The sequence below is a fragment of the Lycium barbarum genome, chromosome 11, assembly GCF_019175385.1.
Source record: "Lycium barbarum isolate Lr01 chromosome 11, ASM1917538v2, whole genome shotgun sequence".
Lineage (NCBI taxonomy): Eukaryota > Viridiplantae > Streptophyta > Magnoliopsida > Solanales > Solanaceae > Lycium > Lycium barbarum.
In genome coordinates this window covers 31,951,752-31,963,030 of record NC_083347.1, presented here as the reverse complement: position 1 = coordinate 31,963,030, position 11,279 = coordinate 31,951,752, and the positions used below count along the sequence as shown (strand labels likewise).

General features: G+C 36.1%; 1 protein-coding gene across 1 annotated transcript; it reads left to right on the top strand.

The window, feature by feature from the left end:
• The first annotated feature begins 7,865 nt into the window (after positions 1-7,865).
• Positions 7,866-10,954, top strand: LOC132617699 (uncharacterized). Its single transcript, XM_060332764.1, has 3 exons — positions 7,866-8,532; positions 9,582-10,197; positions 10,708-10,954. Exons 2-3 carry the CDS (start codon positions 9,702-9,704, stop codon positions 10,734-10,736), a joined length of 525 nt encoding a protein of 174 aa, XP_060188747.1. The 5' UTR covers positions 7,866-8,532; positions 9,582-9,701; the 3' UTR covers positions 10,737-10,954.
• The last annotated feature ends 325 nt before the right edge of the window (positions 10,955-11,279 follow it).

The following is an 11,279-nucleotide window of genomic DNA, read 5'->3' as shown; positions in this document are numbered from 1 at the left end:
GTATCGACATCTGGTCTTACCATGAAAGATACTCGTATTTCTCCGCTGAAGCATGAAATTGGGAGAACATTTTTGAGTAGCTTAAAAAAAAAAAAAAAAAAAAAAAAAGCAAGTGCACATCACTTTCCGCTGGAAGTATGCGAATTTTTGTTTGTTTAAACTGGGACAGAATTTTTTAGGGGGCCCTCAAAAATTCCACCAATGGCACATTTTGAGAGAAAAGGCACGGGCTCATCCGGCCCCACAGTAGGACACTGCATTGGCTCGTCCAGCCCCACAACAGGACATCGAGGGCGTCATAGTCTAAAGGCATCATTCTCATCGCCTAAAGGCATCATTTCATGGCCCAAGGACCTTACCTTCTGCACTTCATTCGCGCCGAAGCAAAGGCGTTACCCTCCACACCAGCATTGCTTTATTATTTTCAAATGCCTCTGCGTATGCTCGCAGCCGCATTGCATTGCACCTGCATTGCTCACCGCCTTTTATTACTGCCTGGGCCATGCACCGCCCTTTTAAATTTCTGCATAAGGCTGTGCACCGCCTTTCATATGATGCATGGGCTGCGCACCGCCCTTTGCATCGCTTTCATATATTACATGGGCCATGCACCGCCCTTTATAATTTCTGCATAAGGCTGAACACCGCCTTTCATATATTACATGGTCCATGCACCGCCCTTTGTAATTTCTGCATAAGGCTGAGCATCGCCTTTCATGTTGTATGGGCTGCGCACCGCCCATTTAAATTTCTGCATAAGGTTGCTCACCGCCTTTCATATGTTACATGGGCCATGCACCGCCCTTTGTAATTTCTGCATAAGGCTGAGCACCGCCTTTCATATGATGCATGGGCTGCGCACCGCCCTTTGCATCGCTTTCATATATTACATGGGCCATGCACCGCCCTTTGTAATTTCTGCATAAGGCTGAGCACCGCCTTTCATGTTGTATGGGCCATGCACCGCCCTTTGTAATTTCTGCATAAGGCTGAGCACCGTCTTTCATATGATGCATGGGCTGCGCACCGCCCTTTGCATCGCTTTCATATGTTACATGGGCCATGCACCGCCCTTTGTAATTTCTGCATAAGGCTGAGCACCGCCTTTCATATGATGCATGGGCTGCGCACCGCCCTTTGCATCGCTTTCATATGTTACATGGGCCATGCACCGCCCTTTGTAATTTCTGCATAAGGCTGAGCACCGCCTTTCATATGTTGCATGGGCTGTGCACCGCCCTTTTATAATTTTTGCATGGGCTGCGCACCGCCCTTTTGTAATTTCTGCATAAGGCTGAGCACCGCCTTTCATATGTTGCATGGGCTGTGCACCGCCCTTTTATAATTTTTGCATGGGCTGCGCACCGCCCTTTTGTAATTTCTACATAAGGCTGAGCACCGCCTTTCATATGTTGCCTGGGCTGCGCACCGCCCTTTTGTAATTTCTGCATAAGGCTGAGCACCGCCTTTTATATGTTGCACGGGCCGCGCACCGCCCTTTGAAAATTTCTGCATAAGACATCGCACCGCATCTGCTTTGTTTTATTATTATTTTCTTAATGCCCCTGCGTATGCTCGCAGCCGCATTGCACTGCACCTGCATTGTTTTATTGTTTTCAAATGCCCCTGCGTATGCTCGCAGACGCATTGCACCGTACCTGCATTTGTTTGTTTTAAATGCCCTGCGTATGCTCGCAAATGCACTGCACATACATTGCATCATTACTTTGCGAATGCTCGCAAACACACTGCACGTGCATTGCATTATCACTTTCAGATACCTTTCAAACGCATTGCATCATGCCTTAAAAAAAAAAAAAGTCCATTAGTTATCACCTTTTGAACTACATTGACCTGATTCTCGTGATTGACGAGATATGTAGGAAGCTCTATGCAGAGTTCGGTCACATCAGGGCGAGAATCATTCTTTCCCCGGCAAGTATATACAATCTTGCACCCCCCAGCATCTCGTAGCTCGATACTGGAGCAATTTTGGAAGCGACGACGTGGGTACACGAACGTTTTTTTTTTGGCCCTGAACAATCCTTCCCTTTTATAATTTTTTTCTTTTTATCACAACCCTGCCGACGGACTGAGGGTATTGTCAAAGCTCTAACAACGTCTGGCCTCTTTCTCCGTACATATCCTTTTACCAATTCTTTGTCGGGCCAAAATAGGCTACATGTCAACGTCTTCGTCCGATAACTCTTTCATCGTCTCCGGTCGAAGAGGGACAAGTTGTTGACACCTAATTTTGGCTCGACGTGCTTAAAATTAACGTTTTGGGAGGCTCTGATTCGTTAAAGAGCACGAAATACATTTTTTACACATTTTTACACTTTTTCAAGAATTTATTGATGATTATCATTATTTTGGGAATTTTATCAATTTATTGTCATTTTTTCAAGAATCATTATTTTGCACATGTATAGCACAATACTACCATTTTCGTGCAATTAATAATTGTTTCTTAATTTTATAGCAATACATTTTTATATCATAGACATTAATGTTTATATTTTATACTTGCATTATTATTTATACATGTATTAATTAACTATATTTTAGTACAGTCTGACAGTGCAGAGAAAATCGAAGTAATTAATTTTTTAACGCAGAGTAAAATCCGATCAAGTCAAGGTTTCATCATTTTTTTTAAAAAAAGGGATTAAGGTAAGCATTGAGGAGACAAAAGGGTGCAATCTTCTATTCTTTGGACAAAACAGGGGCCATTTTGCATTATAAGAAAAGGGAGGGGGTATTCATCTTCTACATAATACACACACACACACAAAACACTGATTTTTTTTCCCTCTCTTTTGAAAACCCTAAACATTCTTTTCTCCCCCCTCTCTCTTTCCAGCCGCCGCCGCCCCCAGCCGGAGCTCCGAGCTCCGGTGAACTTCTCACCACTACAGCCAAACACCCCATCCTCTCTCTCTTCTAAGAAACCCTAAACATTTTTTTCCCTCTCCTCCTCTTCAACCACAGCCGCCGTCCACTCTTCACACCGGAGCTCCGAGCTCCGGTGAACTTCCTCACCACACCACACCTCAACCAAACACCACGCCACCAAACCACTTCATCTTCCCCTTTCTCCATCGCTGCGACCAGCGAGCTCCACCAAAAAACGATGCACCAAACCACCCCACACACCACCACGACAACACCTCCATCAACCACCATTGCCCCACCACTTCGTCTCTCTTTCGCCTACGCAACCAGGCCGCCACTGCAACTACACCTCTATCATTTGCCCTTTTTATTTGCTTTCCCCTCTTTCCCGTCACTACTACGACGAGATACAACCAGCCACCAGCGACCAAACGCCACGCCAACAACAACAAAAACAGCCCCTTTTTTTTATTTTCTTCATTGCTCTGGCGAGGAACAACCAAACACCATCACCACCATCGCGAACCAGTCGCTTTCTGGAATAATATGTCACCGAGGTCATGTTTGAGATGATGTTTAAATGGCCTCCAAGCTGGTGAATTTGCTTCTGATATAGATTTAGTGTTAATTTATCATTTCTTGATGCAGCTTTCGTTTTCTTCCTCTGTTTAAAAAATCGAAACGTTATGCCTAATTTGGCTTTTGCCAGTTCCATTTGTTGCTTCCAGCTATTATATTCTCTGGCTATGTGTGGAAGCGACAAGATGTACATAGGAACCATTCTTCTTGCTCCCCTTCCCCTTTCTCTCTTTTTCACGTTTTATTTTTGCTCTATTTTAGGTTGCGAATGTTCAGATCTAGCCGGACAGAATAAAACTCCAGCGTAGCTCTAATTTCTCCGACGATCCTCAAATTTTGTTCGTGATTATTTTTTGCTCCAAGCATTACCATTGCTGATTGGTTTTGCTATTATTTCCGTTACTGCGTGATGATGTTAATGTTGGGTTGTTGTTCTGTTTGACTGATGGTTGCTCCACAAGGGATTGATTTTATTCTCCGTTAATTATTTTGTGACACTTCCCTGACAATCTCTATCATTTTTCCAATGGTTTTACTACTGTCGATGTTGCTAATTATTTGGACTGATTTTACACATTTTTACATTATTTTTACAAATAACATTGTTGGTTTTGTGCCCGGAAAATACTTCCGACGGTCAACTGTATTGTTACATTTTTTGTCAACTTTATTTAAATTCATTTGGGCGAATACTAAACCCAAGTGGCCGATGAAGAAATTTTCGTCGATTTCGAAGGCCTTCCATGTACAAAGACGGATTTTTATTTTAAGTTTATTTATTATTTTTTAATTCATCCGATAATTATTTATTTTCTTACTAACATATTTTATTAAGTCTCATGCAAGTATCTGAAGTTATTTTTTGGAAGATGACACTCAAAGAAGTTCAAATAGCTTCTTAAATTCTTTGTTTATATATATATATATATATATATATATATATATATATATATATATATATATATATATATTTACATTCTTAAATTATGCAAGCATAAAATATAGTGAAGCTTTACTTTTTAGGGTGTAGGCTAGTGGTATTTATTTATGATCTGCTTAGGTGATTTAAATTTTATGTGTTTTAGATAAATTAATATTAGACAGTTATTATTTTTGTAGTTAATATTCTGATAGTTATCATGTTTCGCTAGAGTTTTAATTCAATAGCTTAGCACACTTAAGTGAATAAATAGGGTGATTTGCCTCAATATTTAGGCTTTAGAATGTACTCTCATAATTAATTGATTAGGCGTACATACTTAACTAGTTAAATTAGTTAACTCACTTCGAGTGCAAAATAATTTCATGTCCATTTTCTTTTTATACCTTTGTCACATACCCAAGTTTCTAAGTTGCACATAACCTTTTTAAAAAAAAGTAATTATTATATCACATATGTAAAAAATACATATTGCACGATTATTTATGTGAATAGTCATATTAGTTATTCTTTAGTCTAAATTCTACTAATTTTTGTAAGTAATAATCAAGCCTTTTTACACATCCCTCGAATAGTTAAATTGGTCCAGCCGGGAACCACATTTGTGGATTCTGAAGGATGCCTAACACCTTCCCTTCGGAATAATTTGAACCCTTACCTAGAATCTCACTTATTTTTGTAGACCATGTTAAGCTGCATATATTAATAATTTATAGGTACCCTAGTATACCTTAAATGCTAGGTGGCGGCTCTGTACATAATTAATTATTTAGAGTCCCATAAGTTGTGCTTTGTTTAGCCTTTGGTAAAAATAGGGTGCAACAAAAGTCCGTCAAAGTTAAATGTGAAACCAAGAGTAATCAACTTACACACACTACAAAAAAAATGAGTAATTTGCGGAGGTTGAAAGTTGCAATTCGCAAAGGTTTTAGCCTCTTCTAGTAACTAGTGAAGGCTAAAACCTCTGCGAATTGTAACTTTCAACCTCTGCAAGTTACCTATTTTTTTATAGTGACACTTTGAGTATTTCATTGAATACTTGCTAGGAAAATCACTTAGTGTGTTTTGTTTTTATTGAAATTTAAGTACTGGTCACTTGTAATTATTTATTATTTTATTGATCGTTAAGATACACACTTAATACTACATGTTCATCCTTTCTTAGTCATTGTACCTCAGAATTAAATTAAAACATGCCTACTAATTAAGGCATTTAGCTAAAAAAAATTCTAAATACGCAAAGATTAATTACCAAGACAAAAACAATAGGCTCCTCAACCTTACCTCCATATATAAATTAGCAGCAAGAAGGAAAATTGTAAAGATGGGTTAACGTTTAAGTACGCCGAGACTAGTTTTATTAATCAATAAGACAAACAAAAATGGCAGCAAGAAGGGAAATTGCACTACTTATGAATTTTCTTGTTTTATTGCATTATTATGGCAGTTGTGTCTTTACCTATAACTTCTATTTTATATTGCATAAAATGACACGTTAAGTTGCTTAAAATAACTCCAAAATGTGCCTATGTGATGCTTAAATTGGTGAGAAAATTCACTACAATTTAATCAAATTGCTTCATAAATGCAACTTTACAAGTTATAGCATAATTGCAGTTAGCAACTAAATTGGACCAAGTATGCACTTAAAGTATGTGTTTAGGTCCAAATATGTCCTTATGAATCTTCTGTTAAATTTTGTGTCAAATAAGGGCATTTTCAGCATAGGGGCATAATTAGACCAAACTATTAACAAAGGACAAATGTGATGAATTTCAGATACTTTTAAGATTATTTTTTACCCTTTTTTGTTTTTCCAATAAAAAATCATATTTGGCTAGAAAGATGCTCCGTAACCTAAAACAAGAAAATATCAAGCACATTAGTTGAACAGGGCTGGACTATGATTTTTTCCAGCCTATCGTTCCAGTCAATTTGTTGGCCATAAGGATTTACTCAATCCACACTAAATTTTCCTCAATCATGGTATAGCACCTGTAATAGTTTCACATGATTCAAGGAGTATATGCCAATAATTGTCAACTTTGCACAAGATAATTAAGGCTACTAACTTATGGCATGGGGGGCTTCAATTGCTATATCGTTATTTCTCAACCACCCTTTGTTGTAAGAACAAAATTGAATACCTCTATACGTGTACAAGGTATCCGTGAAAACCTTAATTGCAAGGGTTATCCTTTTCTCATTTTACCACATCATCATTAAGAAAAGAATCTTTAGTTATGGCCTCATATTTCGTTGTGTGTAATTACGAAACTGTCAGTTGATTTATCAACTAATTATTTTTGCACCGTTTTTTTTTTTTTTTTAACTGTAACTTGTAACAAAATATATAACTCATTGCTTCCTGTTTACACCACAAATACAGTTCAAGAATATGTTGAGCCACTGAATCATTTTCCGTCAGTTTGGCTTAGAAGTGTAGATACAAGATAGGACGTGTGGATGGGGCAAAACAAGTACGAAAAGCAAAGGAATGAGTAACTTTTAGATAAATAATTAGGGTGGAAAGTATGAACCCGTTTGGATTGGCTTATAAGTTGCTTATAAGTTGTTTTCAGCTTCTTTGAGTGTTTGACTGGTCAGCTTAAAGTCATTTTGTGCTTAAAATAAGCTCAAAAAAATAATTGGGCCCATTTGACTTAGCTTATCTAAAACAGCTTATAAGCTGAAAACAACTTATAAGCCAAAAAAATTAAGTTAGACTACCCAACTTATTTTTTTTAGCTTATAAGCTGTTTGCAGCTTATAGGCGTAAGCCCATCCAAACAGGCTCTATATATGCTTTTTTAGATTGATATTTTTCAAAGTTCTTTTTAGTTGTAAAGAGAAATACAATTTATATAACTCTATAGTAAGAACTTCCTTTGATCGTCAATTCATCATTCCCCATCTCTCTCCCCCCCCCCCCCCCCCCCCCTCTCCCCCGGGAATAAATGTGACATTAATCATAGTGAAATAAATGAATGATTTTTATTTTTCCACGCGCTCAATCACACTTTATATTTTGCTTAGGGTTAAAAGATAGCGTAAATTGCAATTTGTAACTTAACTATGTTATGTATCTCTAACTTCCGATAGCCAAGGGAGCGTATCATCCACTATGTTACACAAATTCGTTTCGCTTACTATGTCATCTTGAATATGATTCTATTTTTTATTTTAATTTAAATCATCTCAGGGGTAAGCCTTGATGTGGGTAGTTTGACTTGACTCCTATCTTTTCCATACACAAAAATATGCCGATTACAATTGGAGGGAGACATCAACCTTACCTCCGTATCAGAATCTACAAGACTGTAACATGCCGTCAGCAAAAATATTATGGAGGTTACTAAATAAGAAGATTTACATAACTTCTAATATTACAATATGATTGTATATAAGTGTTCGATAAAATGCATGAAGTTTTTCACTATCTTTTGATATTTTCTAATTCATAGGTGACATGTTACATCCTTGTCGAACATCTATATTACATAGGTTACGGGGAAAAAAATGTAGTGGAAAACCTATAAGGATTTCACTTACGCATATATGCCAACGGACATTTCAAAAAAAAAAAAAAAAAAAAAAAATCAAAAAAAAAATATATATATATATATTGTATATTTTATGTTGTTGTAATAGTGACTTACATTATTTTTAAGGTCACTAATCTAATTTTATAAAGTCACGTATATTATCTTTAGGAATTACACTATTATTGTGTAAAAGTTAAATCCCAAAGAAACGGGTGGACGCATGAATCGTAGGGAAAGCAAAAAACAGGTGAATTCCAAAGGATAGAGAGAAAAAAAGGATGCAACTTTCAAACGATGAGTACATCAGTGCAGAGAGGAGTCTGATTTTATCATTTATGATATGGATGTTAATATGATATTCTATTCAGAATCATTGTTCATTTTAATGGATTCTGAAAAAACTATGACGCTATGTAACAAATAAAGAACTGATCCTTCCATCTTCTAGCCCAAAATTAACCTTCCACCACTGTCAATTATTTGAAAGTTCCTCTTCCCCTTCTAAGCTTTTCTATGGTCATATGATGTCTTATTCTATTCTTAGTACCTTCTTTTGACCTGTCCATTCTGCAGGTAATTAAATCAACATCAAATCTTATTGTGTTTCTTTTCTCATTTAATTATTTTGTCTAATTTCTATTAGCATCATTAGCTTGATTGCCTTTCATATGCATGTATTTTCTGTTATAAGGGGCGGATTTAAGAGTTATATAGTTAAGAAAAAGAATATAGATCTATTACTACTAATTATTTTGAACCCAAAAATTTTGGATCCGCCTCTGTATATTACGTTTACTTTTCTATAGTGTTTTCTGTGAACTGATCAGATTGGATATGCTAGTTAGTATTTTTTTCCTTACCACTTTTTTTTTAGGTATCGTTGCGAGATTGTTGGATCATATCATTGAGAATATATTCAATGATCTGTTATAAATTTTTAAATCTTGATTTGGGATCAGCTTGAAATCGGATAAATTACCCAAATTACAAAATTATTTGATCCAGGATTGAGTTAATAATTAAATTTCCTACTGCTTTTGTCTTTAGAGCCGAAAGATGGAGAATATTAGGGTGCCTTAAATAACAATCAAGAAGAAAGAAAAGCAACTTTATAGCTTGATGCCACCGCCACTATTTGTTTTTTCTATGGTTCTATTACAATCCATGATTCCTGTAATGCTAATTTAATTTTATATATGTTCATGTCTTTGGATGTATATATGTCAATATGTTAAAAGTAGTATTTTATTTGCTAAAATGATTGTATTAGCTGCTCATCATGTGATTGGAAAATGCTTCTCCTCCTAGCTGGGCATTTCATTTCATGACCAAGCAAAGTCATTGGCCATTTTGGATTTCACATGGATTGAAACACTAAAATAATACAGCTAAGACAACCAAAATTGAATGTGTCTTAGCACATTGGATCTCTCTTTAATATTAACCTGTTGAGTAGGATATCAGAATCATTTTAGATATTAGACTATATTGCATTCCTTCATAAGTTGTGAAAACCCCAAACTTTTTAAATTACATAATTTCCTTGTTAGATCATTTTTCATTGCTTCCAAGAAATTGAGGAAACTAATTCCCGGTACATGTATATTATAATGAAATTGCAGAGGAACAAGATCTGATGAGTCATATTCTCCGATAACAAATCGAAGGGCTTGTGATCAATCCCAATTTGGTAATATTCTTCTCACCATCAATCTTGTTGTGATAATAAGCAAAGCAAGAAAATGGATGAACATGGAGGAGGAAGCAAGGTGACAGGTATTAGACAAATTGTGAGACTCAAAGAGTTGTTGCATAAATGGCAAAATGTCACTCTTAGTCCCAAAGGTACAAATGAGCATCCACTTCAATCATCCAATATGAATAGTAATGGCAATTTCCATGGAGGAATATCACCTGCTATTACAAAGAGGCTAAAGAGCTCCAATGTATGTTGTGATTCGGACGACGAGAGTTGCCATAGTCCAGAGCCACCGCATGGTGTCCCTAAAGGTTATTTAGCAGTTTACGTTGGACCGGAGCTTCGAAGGTTTATAATTCCTACAAGCTACCTTAGTGATCCCTTGTTCAAAGTGTTGCTGGAAAAAGTTGAGGAAGAGTTTGGATTTGATCATACTGGTGGACTTACTATTCCTTGTGAGATTGAGACATTCAAGTACCTATTGCAATGCATGGAGAATCATCAGAGAGATCATGGTGCTGATCTTCAACATGATTCTGGTGAGTCTTTTCCCTACTCCTTTTAATCCTTTTTTTTTTTTTATCATGAATTTGATCATCAATTAGCTAATTATGGCAGAGGCGGATCTAGATTTTAAACTTTGATAGATCTTTATGCTAAATTCATTGTACTCTTGAAATTAAAGGTTTAGATCTTAATGTTTATTCGAAATTTTAGTGGTTTTTCATATATAATCTATATTTCGCGTCGAAATATTGGGTTCAATTGAATCTATAGAATATTAGCTCCATATTATGGTCTATAATAAGTGTATGTCATATTGAACTTTTAGTGTTTTTTCAATATATATATATATATATATATATATATGATTCTAGTTGAAAATATTGGGTTCAATTGAATCTACGTCACATTGGCTCCATCCATCTCTGGATTATGGTCTAGAATAAGTACTAGCTATATGTCATATTCAATTTTTTCTTGAGTAGTCTCTGGTATGATTCTCTTCATCTGGTTTAATATAGACTATTTTATGGTTTTGGATGCAGCTGGATCTTCATTGGCAATTGAGGGGTGATTAACTACTATGGCCTTAGTGATGGTTGAATCTTTAGGGATGACTTTTTGTTTCTTTTCTTTACTTCTTCTGGTGTTAAATTAAGCTAAGATATGATCTCCCTGTAATGCAGATTTGGCAATTCTTTTTTTTTTCTTTTACTTGTACGTTTGTATTCAAAATTGATAAAAAACGAAAGGGGGAAAAAAAAAAAAAGAGGGTCTGTCTAGGTAGTTAGATTTCAACAAGGTTCATTGGGAAGAGAAACAACAGAAACCCTTTGACCAGTTGCTGGAAATAACCTACAATATTTTAGTGGTTATTGACTGTTGCGTTTTTAGGCAATAGCCAAGTGTATTTTACAACTGTCCATGCAACTTGAATAACCTGAAGCTTTGGTTTTGTCTATATTTATCACTACTGCTCCATTTGACGAGCTACATCTTCTTTCAGACTTACCTCGTCTTGCAATAGTTGCAATCAAGAATAATACGAATAGTTTTTATCAACTCCTTTATGATTACTGAAGGGTCGATTTGGAATATCAGCAAGAGGAATATAATC

Excerpts from the sequence above, each read along its gene's own strand:
- LOC132617699 (XM_060332764.1), top strand. The coding sequence starts at position 9,702 with ATGGATGAACATGGAGGAGGAAGCAAGGTGACAGGTATTAGACAAATT. Across the intron at positions 10,198-10,707 it reads TGATCTTCAACATGATTCTG|CTGGATCTTCATTGGCAATT; the intron begins GTGAGTCTTTTC and ends TTTTGGATGCAG.